This window comes from Lontra canadensis, unplaced genomic scaffold, assembly GCF_010015895.1.
Source record: "Lontra canadensis isolate GAN:19392208 unplaced genomic scaffold, GSC_riverotter_1.0 scaffold176, whole genome shotgun sequence".
NCBI lineage: Eukaryota > Metazoa > Chordata > Mammalia > Carnivora > Mustelidae > Lontra > Lontra canadensis.
Genome location: NW_022631170.1, coordinates 1,391,010 through 1,414,307, shown reverse-complemented (window position 1 = coordinate 1,414,307; position 23,298 = coordinate 1,391,010). Strand labels below are relative to the sequence as shown.

Here is a 23,298-nt window from a genome sequence, read left to right as displayed (position 1 = left end):
ATTTTTAGGGGAATAGAACGATATCCTGTATAATTACCAGATATACCACAGCATCGCTTGAAAACTTTAGGCTTAATTAACTTGTATTCTTTTTTCTCAGAGAAAACCTCAAAGGAAGAAAGATGCCAGTAAATCCTTTTCACTGGTTTGTGTCAGGAACACATGGGAGCACTGAGAGATACCCCCTCAGCAGGGAGTGGACTGCACCTGTCTCTGTGACTCTCCAGAGATAGCATCACCCCATGGTGATTTAGCCATCTATTTAATTATCTGTTTTGATAACTGAAGTTTCTGGGTGAATATAGGTTGAAAGATCTTTATTAAAATTTATTTACCATGATGCAGCAAGCTTATATTCTGAATAATAATAATAATAATAAGGCAATCCCTGAAAAGGGAGTTTTATTAAGAAAATTCTCACCCAAGACGTTAAGTGTTTCTGATTATTTTCTTTCATTTGGACCTTACAGAATGTCAAATATGATATTGTTATATATATAGTTAATTGGATGTTTTTCAGAATTTTTAACCTCAAGAATAACAGATTTCCATAATGTTTTCCAACTACTTCTCAAGTAAAAGGATCATCTCAGTATATTTATAATGTGGAGGCCAAGAAAAACAAGGCTGTACCCACCTCAAGTCTAGCCCTGACATAAGTGCAGCCATCTTGATGTTCCAGATTATCACAAAATATTATTCGGGTTCTGACCTACTCAGGTTAGCACTTTAAACAGTCCCTCTCTCCTTTAATGATTGATTTAAACCCCTGGACTGGAAAAGAGTTTTTGGTCAAATAGCAAAAAAACTTATTTGAGCTTCATTTTCTTTTTGTAACACTAATCATGTTTTCCTATTTTCTCCCATGTCTCCTCATCTGACTTCAACTCCTTCGCTGTCATAATTTCCACAGATGATCCTTTCCACTTGAGAAGATCACCTGAGCAGTGTCCCCTGGACTCAGCTGTCTCTGTCTTTTGTAACTCCCCTACACATTCCCCAACTGACCAGTGTTGACCCGAGTGGGTAGGAACAACTCTACGCCCCTATTCAGCACGAAGAAGATACAGAAGATGAGACCTTCCACCTTCAACAACCTTAAAGATTTAAGGGTCAAAATTGTTCAGGAGGAATGATGTGGGAAACAAAGGCAGAAGAAAATCATTAAAAATTATTCACCTACTAACAAGCCCTTAAAACAGACAGAGTGGATCTCCCCTGGGGACTCAACTGCCCTCACCTTGAGGTTTTGCTAAGGACAATCCTAGCCTGACCAACCCCCTACTCCAACAGGTCCAACCAGGATCCTGTAAGTCTACTTTAATAATTCCTTTAGGAAACTTTATCTCTAAACCTCCAAGATAGTGTCAGCAATCATTCCCAAGCATATGACCCACTGATATACATCTAAAGGGTCTCACGAGATTTTTATTACTGGTAATAAATAACCTTTCTCCCAACAATAGCTAGCCCCTCAAGGTCCTGGAGACCTTGCTTCCAAAATTCCTTAGAGATTTACATCATCCCTAATCCCCTTTGTCCTCACCTACCTCCGAGTCCACCCCTACTCTGCCTTTAAAAACTCTGACTGTAATCTGGTTCGCGGTCCAAGTCCCTACTCCACTGTGTTGGGTATACTTGGGCCCAAGCTTAAGCTTGTTAAATGAACCCTTGTGTGATTGCATTGGTGTTGGCTCCTTGGTGATCTCTCGGACACGAAAACTCGGGTACAACACAATTTCTCTGTTTCAAATGTGCTTTGTGTTTCCCAAATGCATCAATGTCCTTTGCAAATCACCACTTTAATTGGAGGTGACGTGGAAACAAATGATTACAACATTGGTATCACTACCTAATGTCTCCACCACACCCTAAAGCCTGATTAATAAGAGGACTGCCCTGCTTCCTTACCTACAAGCCTTGGAAGTTTCTGGAATGCCATCAGATTGTCCCTTGAATGACTAAATGCACATCTAACGGAGATTGGAACTAAGCTTAAAAGATCTACAAATACAAACTTAGTCAAAGAAGAATTCTTGCAAAATTATAAAGCAGTAACACATATTTTGCCTAAAATTAAGGTGTCTTCTCCACTTCTTTAACAGCTTTTTCTGAAACTCTCTTTATTCCTCCTTGAAAATTACATGGATATTTAAGTACATGTATTTAAATGTGCGTTTTATTGATTTTTCATTGCAGAATATACTCATTGTCATTTAATTCAGTGTAGAAAGCTGCATCAGGTAGCAAGAGGGAGGCAGAGCTTTGCTGTCCATCATAAAAATTTACTTTCATTATTTGGGAGCGAAAATATCATTAGAGCGTTTTCAGCTGTGGTGGTCTACCATTGATCATTTTGCTCTACTAAGCACACATGAAATTAAATTGACAATTCTGATCTTTTTAGCTTTAAACTTGGTGTCATTTCTTCTGATAGTCCTTGTGTCTTACATGCAGATCCCCGTTGCCTTCCTCATGATGAACTCTGCAGAGGTCAGACACAAGCCTTTCTCCACCTGTCAATGTCAGATACTGGTAAAATAGTCTCTTTATTTTGCATTTTAGTCATACCCATGCTGAATCTCTTTATCTATAGCTTGAGGATCAAAGAGGTGAAAAACACCATTCATAGGTAGTGGAGAATGTTTACAAATACAGGGGCACCTGGGTGGCTCAGTTGCTTAAGTATTTGCCTTTGGCTCTGGCATGATCTCAAGATCCTGGGATCTAGCCTGGAGTCCTGGGATGGAGCCCCATGCCCCCAGCACCCTGCTCAGCAGGGAGTCCACTTCTTCTTCCTGTGACCCTCCCTCCTGCTCTCACTTGCTCTTGCTCTCTTTTGCTCTCTCTCTCAAATGAATAAATAAAAAACTTTAAAAAAATAAATAAAATTCAATAAATTATGTATTATGCAAAGCATACTAACACTGTTTTAGCCTTGTACTGTTGCTTGCATGGGATGGGCAGTATTCTGTGAATTTATCATATGTGAAAATGTGCATGCTTAGGAAAGCATAAATAAAAGTATTATAATTTTAAATGGCATAATTGGGTACCTTAAAAATTCAAAAGAATCTTAAGGCTGAAATATTAATAATAATGAAGTTTCTAAGGTTAGTACAAATGGGGTTTCCATATAAAAGATCAATTACTTTGCCAGATACTAGCAAAACATGGGTAAAAATAAAATTTTAAACATGAATAACACCAGAAAAAAAATCCATATTATAGCTGGGAGGAAATTTAGGGAAAATTTAACAAATAATTTGCATGAATTTATTGCTAGAAACCACAAAGATATTACTGAGTTATTAAAGAAAACATAGATATAATATTATATCATGTCCATTGGCTGGAAGAAATAAATGCTGTGATGAGGTCAGTTCTCTCTAAATTATCCTATAGACTGAACACAGTAACAATCAATCCCAATAGTATTTTTAAATATTTAAGTTGATATCTGAATTTATATGGAAATGCAAAAGATCTAAAATAGCCAGGGCAATATCCTATAAGAATTTAATAATGGGCATAAATTCCTTTCATAAAGCTAGGTTTTCTTTTTAAACATAGCAATAGTGCAGATGGATAGAGATGACAATAAGGCATATAAAACTAAAGTCCCCGAATAGACTCACATGTATAATTTCACTTTGGTGAGGGAACACAAGGGAAACTGAAATGAGGAGAAGGTGAAGCTGACACCCCACAACCCCTTTCCCATAGAATACATGTGACATTCCTCAACTACTCCTGGTTGCCCTAAAGGAAAAACAAATCATTAACCTAGATATTACAATTCTGCAAGACCTGAGTCTCCCTCAGTTTATAAATATTTTAGCAATCTACAAGAACAAAGCATTTTTTATCCATAAACAAGCTTCCAAAAGGAAAGGGATACAACTAAATGCTCTTATAACCTGCAGCCCATTGACAGATACTTGAAGGGGCAGAGTGTAATTTTCCTCCAAGAAGTTCCCAACTACCTTGATGTTAATATCTTACTAGAAGGATAAACAACCTTGCTTAACTTGACAATGGCAAGGACTCTCTTCTTTAACATGAAAGTTCTTTTGAGACCTCCCTTTTTCCATACCTCCCCCAACCTGGTAGTACGTAATTGGCCACAATTGGCCACTCCTCACCACTCCCGGCAGCAGCTCCTTCTGCCCAACAGTTCTGTCCCTGTGCTTTAATAAACCATCATTTTGGACCAAAGGTGCCTCCAGAATTATTTCTTGGCCCTCCGCGCTGGACCTCACCCCACCAAACCTCACCTATATTCCAAAACCCCATCAAGCTGACTTAAAACAAAAGTCCTGCTGTAGTGTCATGGGGAAAGGAGAGCTTCTCAGCAAACTGACCTTGTTCAATTAAGTTCCCCTGTAAAACATAAACCTTGTTTGCATCATATGCAAACATTAATTGAGATGTATTGTGAATATAAATGTGAACTAAAAACCACAACATTTCTTGAAGAAAAGTAAAATACGTCCAGGACTTGGAATAAGCAAAGGCGGCCAAGGAAGTGGGGAATGAATGCATGTCTTAAGGGAAAGGGCCCAGGCTTTCCTGACATCACACTGATGAGGGAACAGAAGGCTGGCTGAAGACAAAGCAAAAGGTGACACCCTCCAACCTTCCCCCGCCCCCACTCCTGGGTGGGACATATGACATTCTTTAGGAATCTCCCACCCATCTTAAATGTTAATACCTTGCTCGAGGACAAAACGACTTTGGCAATGGCAAGGCCTCTGGTATCCAGTATCTTGTAGGTCCCCTTTAGCAAATGAAAGTCTATTGAAACCTCCCTTTTCCTTACTCTCCCCAACCCTATCCTACATAACCCCTTGTAACCCCAGAGCAGCGCTCTTCCTGCCCACGGGTCCTGTCCCTGGTGCCTTAATTAACCACCATTTTGCATCAAAGATGTCTCAAGAATCCTTTTTTGGTCATTGGCTCTGGACCTCACCCAGCTGAACCTCACTTATAGTCTAGAACTTCATCAACACCAGTATATGAGGTTGAGCTGTGCTCATTCGGTACTTCATGTAAGTTACCCATTTTGTTTAGAATTTGTGATACAGTAGAGGAGAACTGTTCAAAGGCAAGAATGCAAGGTTGAGTTCTCATTTGAAAACCCATTACATAAATCACAGAAAGTAACATCCTTATAGTTTAAAAGAAAGCAAATATGAAAAAAAAAGAAAGCAAATACGTTTATGATAAAATTCAACACCTATTTGTAATAAACTGCCCAGCTGAGCAGAACAGAAGAAACTAGGGTTTGTAAACAATATCTATAAAAATTCTTCAGAGAGGAACAATAAAAAAAAATGGATACAGAGATGTTTAAGGCAGTGAAAATACTTCTATGATTTTATAATAAGGAATACATATTACTACATTTAAGAACCTATAGATAACGTGTGATGTAAAATAAAACACTGAACACTTTCCTTCTGAAATTAGCCCTGGGACTAGGAGACCTAGTTTCACCAGTTATATTCAGTGTGTATTAGACATTGTAGCTGGTTTGATGTGATAGAGAATAAGAAGTATAAAAATAAGAATAAAAAGTATAAATAAAAATAAGAATAAAAAGTATAAAAATAAGAAACCACATACTGCCATTAAAAAAAAACTTTTAAGTAAATTTTATGATTAACTACATAGGAAACATCTACTAATAATTTATTAAAAATAATAAGCTAATTTAGAAAATTTGCTGGATACAAAATTAATTTAGAAAAATCAACCTTATTTCCACATCACACACACAACAATTAAAAAATAAAATTGAAGGAGGATAACATCTATAAAACCAATAAAAAACCCTATTTTATGAATAAATCTAATAAAAATATCTAAGTCTTCAGTAAGATATATATAATTTAAAAAGGCATTTCAAAGAAACAAATCAAGGAAAATTGAAACCAAATATGTCCATGGAATAGAAATTGTGACAATGTCAAATACCTTTAGATTGATCTGTAGTTTCAATATAATCTCAACATTATATTTTTCTCCCTCTCTCCTTCCCTTCCTATTTTTTTCCTACCTTCCTTCTCCTTCTAGAGAAGCACTGATAAACTTTTTTGATCCATTAATTCTTTTACTTTAGCCTGTCATCCTCATTCTATTCTGATATTTTTAAGTGGTAGTTTATTAGGGATATTTATGTATATTTTTTATTTCACTATATTCATGTTTGTGCATGTTATAGGTTATTCTCGTAGTATATAGGAGATCCTTGTGGCCATAGTGTGCAGAAGGAGTTATAACACCCCAGGATCTATAAACCTATATCTATATATCTATCTCTCTTAAAATTGTCTGTGTGTTTCACTTTGCCAGTAATCTGTTACATAATATAGCAACTTTAAAACACATTATTTTTCTATAAAGTAGAGGATCTCTTTATCCAAAGGGAATTTTTATGAAGTTTTGTCATAAAACCAATTCCAATGACCTCAGATTCTTCCAATTTCCTCAATTTCCTTGTATTATCCTAGATTCCAGTCATACAATATATACCTGATGTGTTACAAGCAACTTGGTGTATGTCAGTTCTAAGGAAAATGCACCTGGGGAGGAAGAAATAGTTTGGTTTTAGGTAAATTTTTATTAAATATTTTAAGGAAGGTAGAAGTAAATTCTCCAAAAGAACAACACCTTGATGGCCCAGTTTTAGTCATGGAGTTGGAACATGGCGGGGTGAAGGGATTGGGGACAATTACCTGGGTAACACACTACTTGATCTATTTTTATCATCAGAACCCTGAAAAGAAGTTAAATTGAACAAAAAGAATCTACATGTGTACATGTGTGAAGATAATTTGTTTCAGACAACATACTTTCACCACTTAAAAAAACAAAAACAAACACCCACAAATAAACACTGTTATGCATTATATTTGAGAGCTATGTCCAGGTATCATAAACACACTGAAACACTTAATTCTCATTTATCTTTCCCAGCAATGCTGGAAAAAAACAAAAAACAAAACAAAAAAAAAACTTGATTTTGCTCCTATGGGAAAAGAGAAAAAGATAATTTACATCAAGTGCTCAAAGTATTCCTTTGCATATACCACCATTGCTGGCATAGCAGTGGCTCTGTCTACCTGTGTATATTTCGTGGGATAGTTCTCTATATAAAGACAATCTCTACTATAGTCTGTTAAAGTTTCCTACTTACATGCCTCTATTGTGTATCAGTCAAGTGTGTTAACTGTTTCATCCTACCACAGAAGGGCATAAGGGGTCTCACAGGACCATGCTTTACCATAGTTGTTTTCAGCGTTTCCATAGGGATGCCTGGGTGGCCCAGTCTGTTAAGCATCTGCCTTCAGCTCTGCTCATGATCCCAGGATCCCAGGATCCAGTCCCACATTGGGCTCCCTGCTCAGAGGGAAGCCTGCTTCTCCCTCTCCCTCTGCCTCCTGTTCTGCCCATTTGTGCCCTCTCTCTCTCACTCTCTGATAAATAAATAAACAAACTCTTAAATAAGTAAAGGAATAAATATAAATAAATAAATAGATATTTCCATTGATTATTGGCATTCCAGTTTTTAAATTTTTTGGACATAATTAACACATATTATATTATGTGATTTAAATTTGGTAAATATAATTATGTAACTGTCAGTATATAACAACAAACAAAAAAGTTTTAATTACCTTTCCATCTAAAGGTTTTACCATTTTTTAAAGTTTTTGCTTCTTTATGTATCCCCATAACTATGTATCTATCTACTAGCTCAGGTATCTCCTTATCTATCATCTATCTATCACCTATCTAGTTTTCCAGCTTTGGCCCTATTAATATTTTGGGGTAGACAATTCTTTGTTGGGTGGGGAGCAGACCTAAAGCATTAGGATAATTAATAGGATCACTGGACTCTAACCATGATATGCCAGTAGCACACTTCCTCAAGTTATAACAATCAAAATACCTAAAACAGTGCCAAATGTTCTTTGGAAAACAGAACTTCCCCAGTTGAATACCACTGAAACACTCATTTATCTCTAGGAGTTAGAATCAGGGCCGGGATTAATAGAAAGATGAAAGAGTGTAAAAAGAGGTTCAACTTTATTAAAAAATAAAAGCATTTTTATGGTAAAAACAAATCAAAACCTGGCTAATGTGACTATGTAAAGTCAATTGTATTCCTATGTAATATTTATTATGAAAAACAAATATGTTTTAACTTAGGAAAACACATAGTTACATCATTAATATTTTCAGAACATTTAAAAATGAGAATTCTCATTGATTAATTTTTTTTAAAGTTCAGTTGTTTGCAAATACAAACTAATGTGAGTACACCAAATATAAAACATTATAAAATAAATGATGTCAAAGCAAAATTAAAAGGCAATTCTTACATATAGTAGACAAAATTTATAATCATGAATACATATAAATCAAATTATACATATATTTACAAATTTTTATTTATAATTACAAAATAAGATAACATGAATCCTCATATAAATTTTAAATCCACATAACTCGTAACAATATGTATAATTTATGTATCCAAAATATAACAGTAAATGCATTTAATTTTTTAAAGAAGATAATATAGGGATGCCTGAGTGGCTCAGTTGGTTAAGCATCTGCCTTTGGCTCAGGTCATGATTCCAGGGTCCTGGGATTAAGCCCCACTTCAGGCTCCTTGTTCAGCTGGAAGCCTGCTTCTCCCTCTGCTCATCCCTCCTGCTCATGCTCTCTCTCTCTGTCAAATAGATAAACAAAATCTTAGAAAAAAAAAAAAAGAAGACAGTATGGATGAACTTGACATTATACTAAATGAAATAAGCTAGTCACAGAGGGACAAATACAGCATAATGCTGTCTGTATGAGATATAAAAAATAAACATAAAATATGTTCTATTCTATTCTATAAAAATAGAATCCAAGGGTAGAATGGTGGTTGTCAGAGGCTGGGGAAAAGGGAAATAGTTGATAAGCAGTAGATATAAAGTTTTAGTTATGCAAGATGATTGAGTTGTAGAGATTTTTTATAAAACATTGTGCTTATAATCACTATTACTGTATTTTATGCCTTAATATTGGTGAAATAGTGTTCAAAGTGTAGATCACATTTTTTTTCTTTACAAAATAAAAAATAAATGAAAAGATACAGAAAACCGGAAAAAGTTTGTATATAATTTGTAGTGAATGCCTCTAGACAGGGTGGAGGGAATGGGAATGGGGAAAAAGAATTAGTGCATATTCAATTTATATGTAATAAATATATTACCTTAAAATAATGAATGTTATGTGACAAAACTATTCTTAAGGTGGGGATGAAAATACGGTGCCTGTAATATTATTTTCTACACATTTATACGTGTGTGTATATATATGTATGTAGACATGTATGTGTTTCTTACAAATGCTTTGAAAGATGATATTTTTGATCTTGGATGGTCATATCTTTTCTTCAAATTTATCTGCTTAACCAAAGTAAGTTTATTATATAGCATACTCAGAAGTTAGGAAGGAAAAATATATCTTGTACAATAAATAAGTTTCAAATGAGAGACCAAATTATAATATAAATCATCAATAATGATGGAAAATGTAAAGGTAATATTTTTTTTTTAAATTATATGACATTGTGAGAACATTAAATAGAGAAGTTAGAAGAGCTGATGAGGGGTTGAACTCCTTTTGACTGACCAGGGTACAGACTAACTTCAGTAACATGACAGACAACCTACAAATGACCTTTCAGAGGAGGTAACAACACAACCTTCCTGTGGATACTTGGACTTTGGAAAGGACCTCAAGGATTTCAATTCATTCTCATGAGTAACTTAAGATGTGTCAATATCTTTGTTATTTCCTCTTTCTGGTCCAGAATTTGACTGTTACTTCAAAAATGGTAGAGCCTAGAATGTGCTACACCTATGTTAGATATTAGGAACACCAAAATGAAGAAGGAACAGTGTGTCCTGCCATAAAGCAGCAAATATTCTAGAATGATATGCAAGTTGTCAGGGTTTTTTCGTTGTTGTTGTTGTTTTTTAAGATTATTTCTTTATTTGGCAGACAGATCACAAGTAGGCAGAGAGGCAAGCAGATAGAGAGGGGAAAGCAGACTCCCTGCTGAGCGGAGAGCCTGATTCGGGGCTCGATTCCAGGACCCTGGGATCATGAGCCAAATGCAGAGGCTTTAACCCACTCAACCACTCAGGCGCCTCTGTCATTGTTTCTGTATCAAAGTTAAAATCGCATTAATGATAGATGGCAGAGCTGAAAATAAAACCTCATACTTTATCTCAGAATTTTAAGATGGATATTATATTCACTCATTCACTTATTCATCATTCATTGCATCAGTCAGTAAATCAGCAAATATCTTTTGAACACCTACTCTTTCTTGGGTATTATTTTAGACGGCATTAATACAAACTATTTAGACATGCCCTTTTTACTTATAAAGCTTACAGACTAGAAAATCTAGCACAAGAGTAATATAAAAATATTGTGAATACTAAATCATTATATTATACATGCTTGAGGAAAGATCACAAGATTATATGAAGAATATATTCTCCATTAAATAATTTTAATTAAAAAAACAGCAACAAGATCAGGCATATGATGGGTGCCTTCTGAAAGCCTCTAACATAACTGACGTTTAGTCTTCTTGCAAACATGCACATTTTGAATTTATGCTCTATGTCATCTGAATATCATGACAGATACACCAAGGCTTGTTCTTGACTAGAATGGAGCCTTTGCCTTCAGTTCTATTCCCAACATTCACAGTAAAATGGAACACTGGAGCCAGAATCCTGGGCTTCTAATTGTTGGATTTTCTCCACCCCAGGGCCAGCAGCCACACTTCTCAACCACCACAGGGAACAATTCAAAAGAAACAAACACCCAAAGGGTGGACTCCTTGCATGAGATTGTTCCTCAATAGGATCATCTAAGCAAATCCCTAGGCTGGCCCCACATTTTCACTCTCTGGGTGCAATTCTTATGTGGAGACTTGCATAATTGGTCTTTCTTTCCCTGAGGAACCAGAACTTTATCTGGGAATTCCTGTTTTCATGCGTGGGGCCTGGATCCATAAACAGGCTTATTCCAGTGTGCAGGTCTTCAGGGACATCAGACACAGGTAAATTTCTTCAGCATGCCTCCTGCAGAACTTTCACAGTGGGTCTCAGCAGATCTCTGGGCAGGTAGGTTCACCCCAACCATTTACTTAGTACTCATCCTGGATGTGAAGACCATGTATCTTGGGAAATTTATGGATTCAAATCAGACTCAGGACTGACTGGGGTCTTAACTCCCTGTTCTCTGAAGGCGAAGTGGCAGGGACAGAGAAATGACTCAAAGCATGGTCCCCAGCACCCCTGCTGGTAAATTAGACAGTTTGAGCATTTCTACAGAGAAATGAAGAGTCCTTATGAGGATTCTATCTCACCTTAGGATAAAGAGGAATTTTTCTGCCTTAGAGCTGGCAGACTGATGTTTTAGAAGGCCCTCTATACCAGACAGGAAGCTTCTTAAGTAATTTGAAATATCTGATTTCTTCTCCAAGATGGATCTAATAAATTGTTAAACATCAAGAAAAATAAGTTTCTCCCCTTCTGGATGTTCACATTGCCCAGAGTGACAAACCCTATGATGGAAAGAAAGGTTCCCTGATGTCAGCTGGTAGGCTTTCAGATGCTGGTGGACACTGACAGCTCCTGTCAAGGTGTCGTTTGTCCTCAAAACAACTCAGGTTTAAATAAGTTTAAGACAAAACGTACAGTTAGAGACCAATAGAAGATTTCTTGAAATCATTTCAGTAACTATTTAAAAAAATTGCAGTATGATTTCTCCACCTAATTGTAATATAAATGATGAACATTAGGTACATTTTTAAAGTTCTTTTCCTGACATGCTAGTATTTTGGCAGACTTATAAAATATTTCTTTTTAGCAACAAACTTAAAATAAGTTGTGTCAAAAACTAACATAGCCTTATCAAAAATAATTAAATCAGAAACCTTTCTGAAGAAATAAAAGAAAAATACTTCATTTCAGTGATATATGCTTACCAAAATAAAACACAATCCTAACTTTGTCATTCGTAATATTTTCTTTAAAAAAAGGAATTAATAAGTGGTGATGATCTATGCAAATATTTCTTTCTAAAAGCTAATTGCAGAAATTCATAGTACACAATCAACAATGACATTTTTGTTTTTTTTTTTTTGCTTTGATAAATTAAAGATACAATTATTGAGTGAATTATATCTCATGGTGAACCATGTACTGAACTCTTTTAGAAGCACACAAACAGGAAATGTTTTATTTAAAGTGAGTGTCACCTCTGTATTTTCCACCTTAAACTCATCTGTGTATTTCTTACAGATATGGTGGCAGGAGAAAAGAGATATGAAATATCTAGTGCCACACAGTCATATAACCTCATCAGACATATATTTGATGTATGAAATAAAGTATCATTGATTCAACAAACACCACAGATTTAAGAAAGCTCCCAGCCTGATTCTTTTGTTAAATATATACCTAGATATCATGTGTCCCAGTTGCTTGGATATGCAAAATTTTAGTTCACCTGTTATTTCCATTTTAACTATGAAACTCTTCAGTGAGGTAAAATGAGTTAGTGGGATACAAATAGGAAACCACATTAGAAAATTGTTCAAAACATGCTAATAACAAGAACTGCTGGCACCAAATATCTTACTGTTATCAGGCTCTGTACTAACCCATGTTTGTGTAGTATCTCATTATATTCACACAAGAATATAAATACTTGATAAAAATCCCACAGCTAATAACTGGTGACCTAACTTCCAGCCAACCAAGTGACCAAAGAAACAAGTAAACAAAACACATAAAGTAAAACCATAAAACTACAGCAACAATCAATATTCTACAGACTCTTTGCATGACAATCTCATTGAGCCACAACTGTCTTATCAGACATAGAAATAATTACATGTGTTCTTGGACACTCCTGCAGAATAATGAGATCATTATTTTGAAATGGCTAGCATTGTTCTGGGTCTAGAGTATAGTAAATAATGAATAAATTAGCACTTCTCTCCAATCATTTCTCTATAAAAGAAAAACAAAGTAATCAAATTTGAGCAAATCAAAACTAAAGTAATATTTCTTTTAAACATCCAAACAGGCATTAAACAATTTAAAGGAAAGAAGCATTTGATGGAAAAAAAGAAATGGCTGCCAGAACATAATAATAGAGATGTTTCTGAACAGGTAAAGATCAGAGCGATAGAAAAGACTAGTTTATTTGGCCAAAGAAATGTGATTACTTTAAAAAATCAGCTTCTGAATAACACTAAGAAGGAAGACTACTGAGGTACAGTCTGTCAGTGAACAGCTGAATCAGCGTGGTATGGTAGAAACTGATAAGGAAAAAGAAAAACAAAACAAAACAGCAGAGTCAAAGCATTTTTGACAGGAATATAGAATTCCCAAAGATGATGACAAGGTATAGACTAAAGAGAAAACCAGTGACAGCTAAGGAGAAAATAACTGAAAGTCCCTGGAGGTCACTCTGGCTCATTAACTTCTTATACAGAGCTATCTTTTATCACTGGAAGCATACACAGATACATGTGTATATGTAAATACATATTCATGAAATAGTATATTAAAATACACAAATATATATCAATACATATAATAGATTTTGTATACTCAACTAATACAAATTATATCTAACACAATTGAAAACAGCTTTGTACAACACTTTTAACATGAAATTAGTCTCTAGAAAGTGTGTATTTCTGAATTTAAGATTATGAGAAATATAATTAAAATATGACACTTTTACCTGTGACCAGAAATTATCCAATTTATATGAGACAGTCTACAACCTAGCATCTACCAGAAAAATCAATTTGACCATCTATTAATCTCCTTCCATTTTCCCCATTAAAAGATGAGAACAACAAAATAAATGGCCTCAGAAAATCTCACCCAGGTGACTGAGTTCATTCTCATGGGAGTCTCAGATCACCCAGACCTCCAGATTCCACTCTTCTTTGTTTTCCTGCTGATCTATGGACTGACCATGGCAGGGAACCTGGGCATCATCACCCTCACCAGTGTTGACTCTCAGCTCCAAACGCCCATGTACTTCTTCCTCAGGCACTTGGCTATCATCAATCTTGGCGATTCTACTGTCATTGCCCCCAAAATGCTGGTAAACTTCTTGGTTACAAAGAAAACCATATCCTACTATGGATGTGCAGCCCAGTTGGGTGGGTTCCTGGTTTTCATAGTTGGGGAGATTTTCATGCTGGCTGCAATGGCATATGATCGTTACGTGGCTATTTGCAACCCCCTGCTCTACATGGTGGTGGTCTCCCCACAGATCTGCATACTGCTGGTGTCCCTCACTTACCTCTACAGTCTGACCACAGCACTGACTGTCTCCTCCTGTGTATTCTCTGTGTCATACTGCTCTTCCAATGTAATCAACCATTTTTACTGTGATACTGTTCCTTTGCTGGCGTTGTCCTGTTCTGATACCTACCTTCCAGAAACAACAATATTTATCTCTGCAGGGACCAATTTGATATTCTCTATGATTATTGTTCTAACATCGTACTTCAACATTGTCCTTGCCATTTTGAGGATCCGTTCCTCAGAGGGCCGACGAAAAGCCTTTTCCACCTGTGCCTCTCATATCATGGCTGTCACTGTGTTCTATGGGACAATTCTTTTCATGTATTTGCAACCAAGGACCAACCACTCCTTAGATACTGATAAAATGGCCTCTGTCTTCTACACCCTGGTGATACCAATGCTGAATCCCCTTATATACAGCCTAAGGAACAAAGATGTGAAGGATGCATTCAAGAGATTCCTAAATAACCCTTGTCAGTCTTTCAGATTAATGTAAATTTAAAGCTTCAGTTGTCTTCATAAAAGTGTTTTCATTTGCTCCTATAAAGCTAATCTCTGTTAAATGCAGAGGTAATAAATATTTCAAAATTCCGTGGATTTCAATGGGAAAATCTTAACCCTTTATTTTCCAACCTCAAATACCCAACTTTTGCTAATACAAAGATGTGTTAGCTGACCAAAGAAAGTATACTTATATAAGTAGTAAACAATAATTTCAGAAAAAGCACATTTTACAATCAAACACAACTTGCTACTGGGCTTTTATAATTTCTAATCAAGGAACAGGAAGTCTGAAATTGGGGAAATTATGTGAAAACCAGTCCTTGGATGTTGGTCAAGAGTCAGGTCATCTTTCTTGCCATAGATCAGTTTTGTTCAACTACAAAAGGTTTTATTTTACTTTTTGTTTATTTTATCTTTCAATTTGTTTACCTTTTTTTTTTGTAAAGATTTTATTCATTTATTTGACAGAGAGAGATCACAAGTAGGCAGAGAGAGAGAGAGGGAAGCAGGCTCCCTGCTGAGCAGAGAGCCTGATGCGGGACTCGATCCCAGGACCCTGAGATTATGACCTGAGCCGAAGGCAGTGGCTCAACCCACTGAGCCACCCAGGCATCCCTCAATTTGTTTACCTTTTAAAATCCACTTTTATCTTGTACTTCACATAAATTTATATCACAGAAAAAGAAACCTTTAGGATAAAATAAAAACTGAACAAAAAAATGCTTAAATATACGGGAATAGGCCATGTAGCAAAACAGAAGAAAATTCATGAAGGGAGATTCCACTTTTTCATTCCTCTTGTGTGGTACATGTACATAAAACAAAATGTTGATATTTATCCTGACATGATATAAAATTAGTTTTCTCCAATCCTCTTTTTCTCCCTAATATTGTGTAGAGCTAATCATATGTGGCATAAAAATATAAAGCAAACGCTACTTCTTTTAGCATTTTTGTTTAGTGTTTTGCAGTCAAATGTTAGTAGACTAAAAGGAAAAAAAAAGTCATTGCCATTAAGGTGACAACAATTCTCAAGGGCACCACCACCAATAAATAAATAAATAAATATTCATTTTTATTCTATGCCCTCTTTCTATCTGTGCATGCAAAATGCTACTAACATACAACGTAATGAGGGAGACAGGGCGTGGCATGAGAGGTAAGGCAATACCTGGAAATAAAGTAGATTATGACATTCACAGGAAGTCAGAAACAAGCCAAACAGATGAAATGTGACACTTAGTTTCATAAGCTAACGCTTAACTTTAGTTTTAAATAAGCAAAATATCTAGCTGAAAACAGAAAAGTCACACTGTGTCACAGACATTACTCTTCACCACAGGCAGAAGTGGCAATAACTTGATAGCATTACCCTTAAAAATTTTTAAGTTTTCTTTTTTTATAAATATATAAAAGTATATAGTATAGATAATTTATTTTCTGTTTGTCTGGTTTACCTATTGCTGTATTTGGCTGTACCAGCCTACATCCATACAATTGGGGAAGTATATTCCTCAGCACAAAACCATTGTCTTTGAGTCTAGTTGTGAATGGAATTGGAGCAACATGTCTAAACTCACCCTTGCATGTCTACTAATCCTATGTATTTTATTCAATGAATTAAAGTCAAGAATGAAAACTGTAGTGCTTTCTACTTTTTAACTTTGTTTACTGTAAACTTTGTTTAACTTTGTCTACTTTTTAACTTTGTTACATATATGTTTTCTAAACATAATTATGTTGTCACTTGTATTAGTTTCCTACTGATACTACAACAAATCACCACTGATTCAGTGGCTTGAAACAACAGAAACTTATTATCCCACAGTTCTGAAGGTCAAAATTTCAAAAGGAGTCTCACTGGGCTACAACCAAGATGTCAGCAGATTTTGTTCCTTCCTGGATGGCCACGGAAGAATCTGTTTCTTTTCCTCTTCCAGCTTCTAGAGACAACCTTCATCCCTTGCTTGGCACACCCTTCCAAACAGTGATCCTATAACTCTGACCTCTACTTGCACTGCCACATCTCCTTCTGACTGAGACTCTCTTGCATCCCTCTCCTTCTTGGGATTACTTTGGTCCGACCCAGAGAGTTCAGAACAGCCTTCCCATCTGGAGGTCCTTAACTTAATCACGTCAGCAAATCTCTTTGTATGGAAGGCACCACGTCCACAGTTCTGGGCATCTTTGACAGGGTGGGAGACAGATTTCTGCCTCAATTATTTATATATATGGTGTGCTTTGTGAAACCAGGCAATCTAAAATCTTGCATGTTTCATTCACTAGTACTCAATGGGATGGTCTCATAAACCTTCCACTAATTGCCCCTCCTAAATTACTTAGCTACAAAGTTTGTCCTAAGTAAACTATACACAAAGCCCTCTTCTAATGAAGGATAAGCAGAATGTATTTAGTTCAAAGTTTCCTAAGTATATGCACACATACACATGCACTCACATATCACTTGCACACATTTATCAAAAAACAATAAAAAAAAACCAATCAACCAGTCAGGAAACTGTATCAGCCCAGTACCAGTTTCCCATGAAGTAAGGTATGGAAAATAATTCATATGACAGCTTTAATCTCCAACTGATCAAAGCTCACGCCCTATGAGATGCTAAGTCACCTGTACTTCCAGCTTATCCCTAACTGCTGCTAAAGTTCCATGACATTTGTGTCCAGTGACAACAAAATCCCTCTAGTGGTGAGGGGCAAGAGAAGATGCAAGACACAGCCCTAAAGCAAAGTCTGACAACACCTGAATGCTAGGACACACTTCAAACAGCCACAGGACCCCTCCTTCTGCAGCTGCCACAGAAGCAGTAGCTTTGACCTGATTCCATATATAGGGATGCTCGAGGCAGAAAGCATTACAAGTGCATAAATCTTGTGTGACAGACACTGAATTCTTTCAAGACCATGAAAATAAGAAAAACCACCAAACTTCCCCAAATTCAGCATAGTAAATGCCATTTCATGAATTTAATTAAAAGTTAAATTAAGAGACCATCTTGGTTACTCAGTGGGTTATGCATCAAAATCTTGATCTCAGGGTAATGTGTTCAAGCGTGCATCAGACGCAGCACCTAGCACGGAGTCTGCCTGAGATTCTCTCCCTCTCCTTCTGTCCCTCCCCTCGTTCACCCATGAAGTCTCTTTCTCCCAGATAAATAAATAAATAAGTTCTTTAAAAAAGTTAAACTGAGTAATTGTAAGTGTTCTAATGAAGATTTTCTTATCCCTTAAGGTCTAGGTAAGTTTAGATTGAGCTGCTAATGCCATCTCCTTGCAAGTCCATAAGTCTTCACCAGATGTCTACATGCCATGGGTCTCATCACCTCTGCTTTCCAAATTAATGTGCATCAGTCTTCGTTATAATGTCTGAACTTCTTTGTTTACATGGATCATAGTACACTTTTTTTTTTTCAAATCTTGACAAGTATTTGGATTCTTTTAAAAAATAAAGTATTAAATCAAGGAAAACTATATTAGCTCTATAAAGTTTATCTGATTTAATTATTTGCTGCAGCCTTTACCATTTGTTCAAGCAGTACATATTCATGAGTTGGACGTTCACAATATGAAAAGATGTGTACTGATGGTGGGATGTATGCAGTTTGAAGAAATCTTGGAATAGATCCATCCTTATGTAAATAAATGAAATGTGCTCTATTTATCCAAAAACAGGGCCTCAGGAGATACATCACAGACATGTTCATTCATGGGTCAGTGGGGACCACACACACAAAGTTAATTGTGGTGATGCATGTAGAGTCACAAGTTGGGAACTAGCTAAATGCTTCTTACTATGGCAGCAAACCTATAGTAAATGGGGGTAGAGACAGATTATAGCAATTTTATTAAACAGAAGCCAGCAAAATATTGTGTATACAGAAAATGAATAAAATTCAAAAACATATAGTTGATTGAGAACCTTGAGGAATCGAAATAAGTCATGTAACAACCTATGTGCGCACTTCAAAACATAAATTATATTCACTTTATAAAGCTGTGTTTCTTTTTTTAAAAATATTTATTTATTTAATTTAGAGTTTAAGAGGGAGAGTATGAGTGGGGGGAGGGGCAGAAGGAGAGGGAGAAAATCTCAAGCAGACTCCCCACTGAGTGTGGAGCCCAATGCAGGGCTCAATCTCTCCACCCTGTGATCACGACCTGAACTGAAACTAAGAGTTAGACACTTAACTGACTGAGCTACACAGGCACCCCATAAAGCTAAACTTCTTATTAAGAACATATATCAACTTTTGTGGAGGAGATACTTGTGTAGGGAAAGGAAACTGATGTAGGAGTGGGAATTAGGATGAGGATGAACACAGGTTGTGGAATTATGTATCATTAATTCAATCCCTTAGGTTAAAAAACTAAATATAAATTACTTTATTTTTTAAAAAGATTATTTATTTATTTATTTGACAGAGAAAAAGAGAGAGAGAGAGAGAGAGAAATCGATCACAAGTAGGCAGAAAGGCAGGCAGAGAGAGAAGGGGAAGCAGGCCCCCCGCTGGGCAGAGAGCCCAATGCGGGGCTCCATCCCAGGACCCTGAGATCATGACCTGAGCTGAAGGCAGAGGCTTAACCAACTGAGCCACCCAGGTGCCCCTCCCCCCCCCTTTTTAAGATTTTACTTATTTATTTGACAGACAGAGATCACAAGTAGGCAGAGAGGCAGGCAGAGAGAGAGAGGGAAGTAGGCCCCCCACTGAGCAGAGAGCCCCATGTGGGGCTCGTTCCCAGGACCCTGAGATCATGACCTGAGCCGAAGGCAGAGGCTTTACCCACTGAGCCACCCAGGTGTCCTATAAATTACTTTACATACATATTCCTAATTTTTTATTCCTTCTGAGCTTTTAACACACTATAGGTCATGTGTAAATAGTTTTGTCTTTATCCTCAGATATAAAACATGGAAGAATCCATTGTGGAAAATGCTAAAAGTTTATGTAATTGATAGATGATGAAAGCATGTATCTGAGAAATACTCTACTTACATCCAGACATTTATGTGAATACAATAAAAATAATATCTAAGGAAAGCAAGTGAATTGTATATATAAAAACAGGGTGCTTGGGGACCCAGTTGGCTAAGTGTCTGCCTTCAGCTCACAGGTCATAATCTCAGGGTCCTGAGATGGAACCTGCATGGGACTCCCTTCTCAGTGGGAAGTCTGCTTCTCCCTCTTCCTCTGCCCCTACCCCTACTTCTTCTCTCTCTTTGTCTCTCTCAAATAAATAAAATATTTTTTTTTTAAATCTCCTCAATAGGGAAATCAAAGTTACTCCAAATAATTAGCAAAGACCAGTGGGATCATTTCTTGCTCTCAGATGCTTTGGGAATAACCAAGAATTACCTTCACGCTCTCAGGGGAGTGTCTCAAAGGGAGAAGATGTTCATAAATTATTCTGACAGCATTCAGGTCTAGTAATCACACAAAAGAACAAGAAGACAGTCTTCACTTAAGGTGAATAGATGGCATTGATTATATTGATTACTAGATTAGCTGCAGTGATGATTTTGGATCCCTGTCTTCCATTTAAATGACCGATATGCGTATAGTCACCAAAGCCAGACACAGTGCATTACATCATGCATGTAAATCATCTTTCTTCATAACTAGGTTTTCTGGAGTAATGATATATGTTTACCACTATGAGTGTGTTCTTTGAAGGTGGTAAGGGACCTCATTTCTATTTGTTATTATTTCTACATTTATATTGAGATTGCAGACAATAAAAAATTGTGAAGGGGGGGAGTTAGTATTTTCGTAAGCTCTACTTACAATCCTCTTCTCTCCTCTTTCCCTCCCATCTTTTAGTAAGTGTGCAGTGTTCTCAGTATGACCAACCCGTTTATCTCAGTTGAGATTATTTACAAAATGTTATAGAATATTGAGTTGAGGTTGAGTGTTCTCATTTGCATAAGAGGACATCCTTGGACTCCATGCCCATCTCCCAGGTCCTGGCACAGCTCTGGAGTTTCTGCTTCCAAACCTGCTAAGAGTCAGGTTTGATGCTCACTTTCCTTGTTTCTTTCCAGGCAGTGCTTGGTCGAACTGGTGGGAGGAGGCCACACAAATATTCACTCAATTGAATTTTAGAAGAACTCCACAGAATTTTGTAATATCACAATAAAATGAATGTTGAGATGAAGAGGTTTGCCAAACTATGAAAACTGCTGTGGGGTAGTCCTTTCTTTAGGTATATTTACAGCTTAAGACATTAGGCTTTGTCACTTGTTGGATTGTTGCTAATGAATGTTCGTTATTGCTTTGCCATAAATATTTTAAATATATTTTTAGATAGAGAAAATTTTATGAAGTAATTTATCTGTCAAATTAATATTGAACTTTTATTCTATTCTTTTGGAAATTTCTGTTCATTTAAGGGCAGCCAGAGGTTCTACTTGAGCACAACTGAAACTTTTTTAACACTAAATTGCATAATCCAGGAACATATTTTACTAATTTGTTTAGGTTTCTGTATTTTTTTCCCCCAAAATATCTTAACTTTTCACCTTTTAAGAGTAGGTACATGGCAGTTTATATTAGATATTCTACCATTATGGTATTTCTCTTTTATTCTTAATTTTTTAGCTTTTGTCCATTCTAAATGGCATTAATTCTTCATCCGTTAAAATGCTCCATTTTCTTTCTAATTCAGTTGGATAATGTGATGAATTCTAATTATAGAATTTCCGAAATTCAATCAGCCAGCCAAACATGGGATCAATGCAGCTTGGATGTCCTATAATTGTTACACATTTTTAAAAACTGATATAAGTGACATATTAATATTGTTTAGAGGAGATATATTTACTCATATGTGTATACACACACATATAACATGAATATATGTGGGTTTGTGGGATGCATATATGCTGAATATATTGTAGGTTTCTTTTATTATCATATTTTTCTTTTTTAAATCATGATTTTGTCTCCCAGAATGAATTATTATGGAGCTCTTACTTTTTCACTCTGGAAGAGTTAATAAAAAATATGGATGATCTCTTTTTCCATGAAATTTTGGGACACCTGTCTTTAAAAACAATCTGAAGGAGAAAGGAGTTGGAAAAGTGAAGGTCGATAAAGGGCAATCTTTTTAATTTTATTTAATTTTTTACTTGACAGAGAGAGGGAGATAGGGACCACAAGCAGGGGGAGTAGGAGAGTAGAGAGTAGTAGGCTTCTCACTGAGCAAGGAGCCAGACCTGAGCGGAAGGCAGACACCTAACGACTGAGCCACCCAGGCACCCTGATAAAGTGCAATCTTTAAAGAAAATGTGTTAGCAGAAAACATTTCATGTACACATGATGAAAGATGAAATAAAGGTGTAAGAACAGTATTCAAATTAATCTTTCATTCATGTACCTTATGCAATATTATTTGCCAACCTCTAAGATATTTGAGATAGTATCTCCTACTTTAGAGTGATATTTCTATCTGTTGCACTTATAGCAGTATATTGGATGATTTTAAGTAATACATTAAAAAATACAGTCTAACTATTACTTGTCTTTAAATGTGGTAGAAAGTACAACTATACCATTAAACACATCATTTCAGAGAATCAGTTCTAAGGTCAAAGCAAATGTGAGAATGTACCCAATTGTTCCTTTTTATATTGAATAACTTGTAGATGCAGGCTTTACTTGGTGTGCAACATATCAGAGATCAGAAACTGGAAAAATCTACATGCAAGCGCTAAATATTCAGATACATTATTCTAGAGAAAATAAAATGTAGTTATGTGCATTACAGTGTGCTTGTTGGGGACATCTGCAAAGTCGCTTAATTATTACCTATCATCATAAAATATCATTAAACTACATTTAAAACTCATAAAAGAATAGTGAAATGAGAACACAGTTTAATAAATCAAATGGATAATGGAATGGGAATACCATTAGATATGCAGAGTTCTAATGAGAAATGCAAATCAAAGTCTATTAAATGGGTTAATCATGGTTTACATGGAGGTTGGAACTAAAGTTTGCAAGGGCAAGAGGCAGAGTGTTGTTACTTTTATTATAATTCCTTCTAAAGTATTGTATATTTAGCCAATTACAGGTATTTTAAATGCAAAACATTTTTTTTAAATCAAGAATCCCACCTAACATGTGGCACCAAAGAAAAACAAAAAAACAAAAAACAAAAAGATTGCCCTATATCTTAGGTTGTAACACTTTTTAAATTTGGTTCCAGGTTCAATGATGGAGGTGACTCTTATTTTAAATTAACCCATCTAAAAAACTGGATTTATCTTACCCACAATGGCTTTGCCTCCTAAAATGTCAACAGATGTTGTCTCCTGAAACCCAATGACTCTTGTGATGGTTGTTCCCACAGC

The 23,298-nt window shown here is 36.0% G+C and overlaps 1 protein-coding gene across 1 annotated transcript; it reads left to right on the top strand.

Annotated features, from left to right (window-relative positions):
* The first annotated feature begins 13,971 nt into the window (after positions 1–13,971).
* Positions 13,972–14,919, top strand: LOC116860412 (olfactory receptor 8J2). The gene has a single exon (XM_032846467.1). The coding sequence runs from the start codon at positions 13,972–13,974 to the stop codon at positions 14,917–14,919; it is 948 nt and encodes a 315-aa protein (XP_032702358.1).
* The last annotated feature ends 8,379 nt before the right edge of the window (positions 14,920–23,298 follow it).

Excerpts from the sequence above, each read along its gene's own strand:
- LOC116860412 (XM_032846467.1), top strand. The coding sequence starts at position 13,972 with ATGGCCTCAGAAAATCTCACCCAGGTGACTGAGTTCATTCTCATGGGA.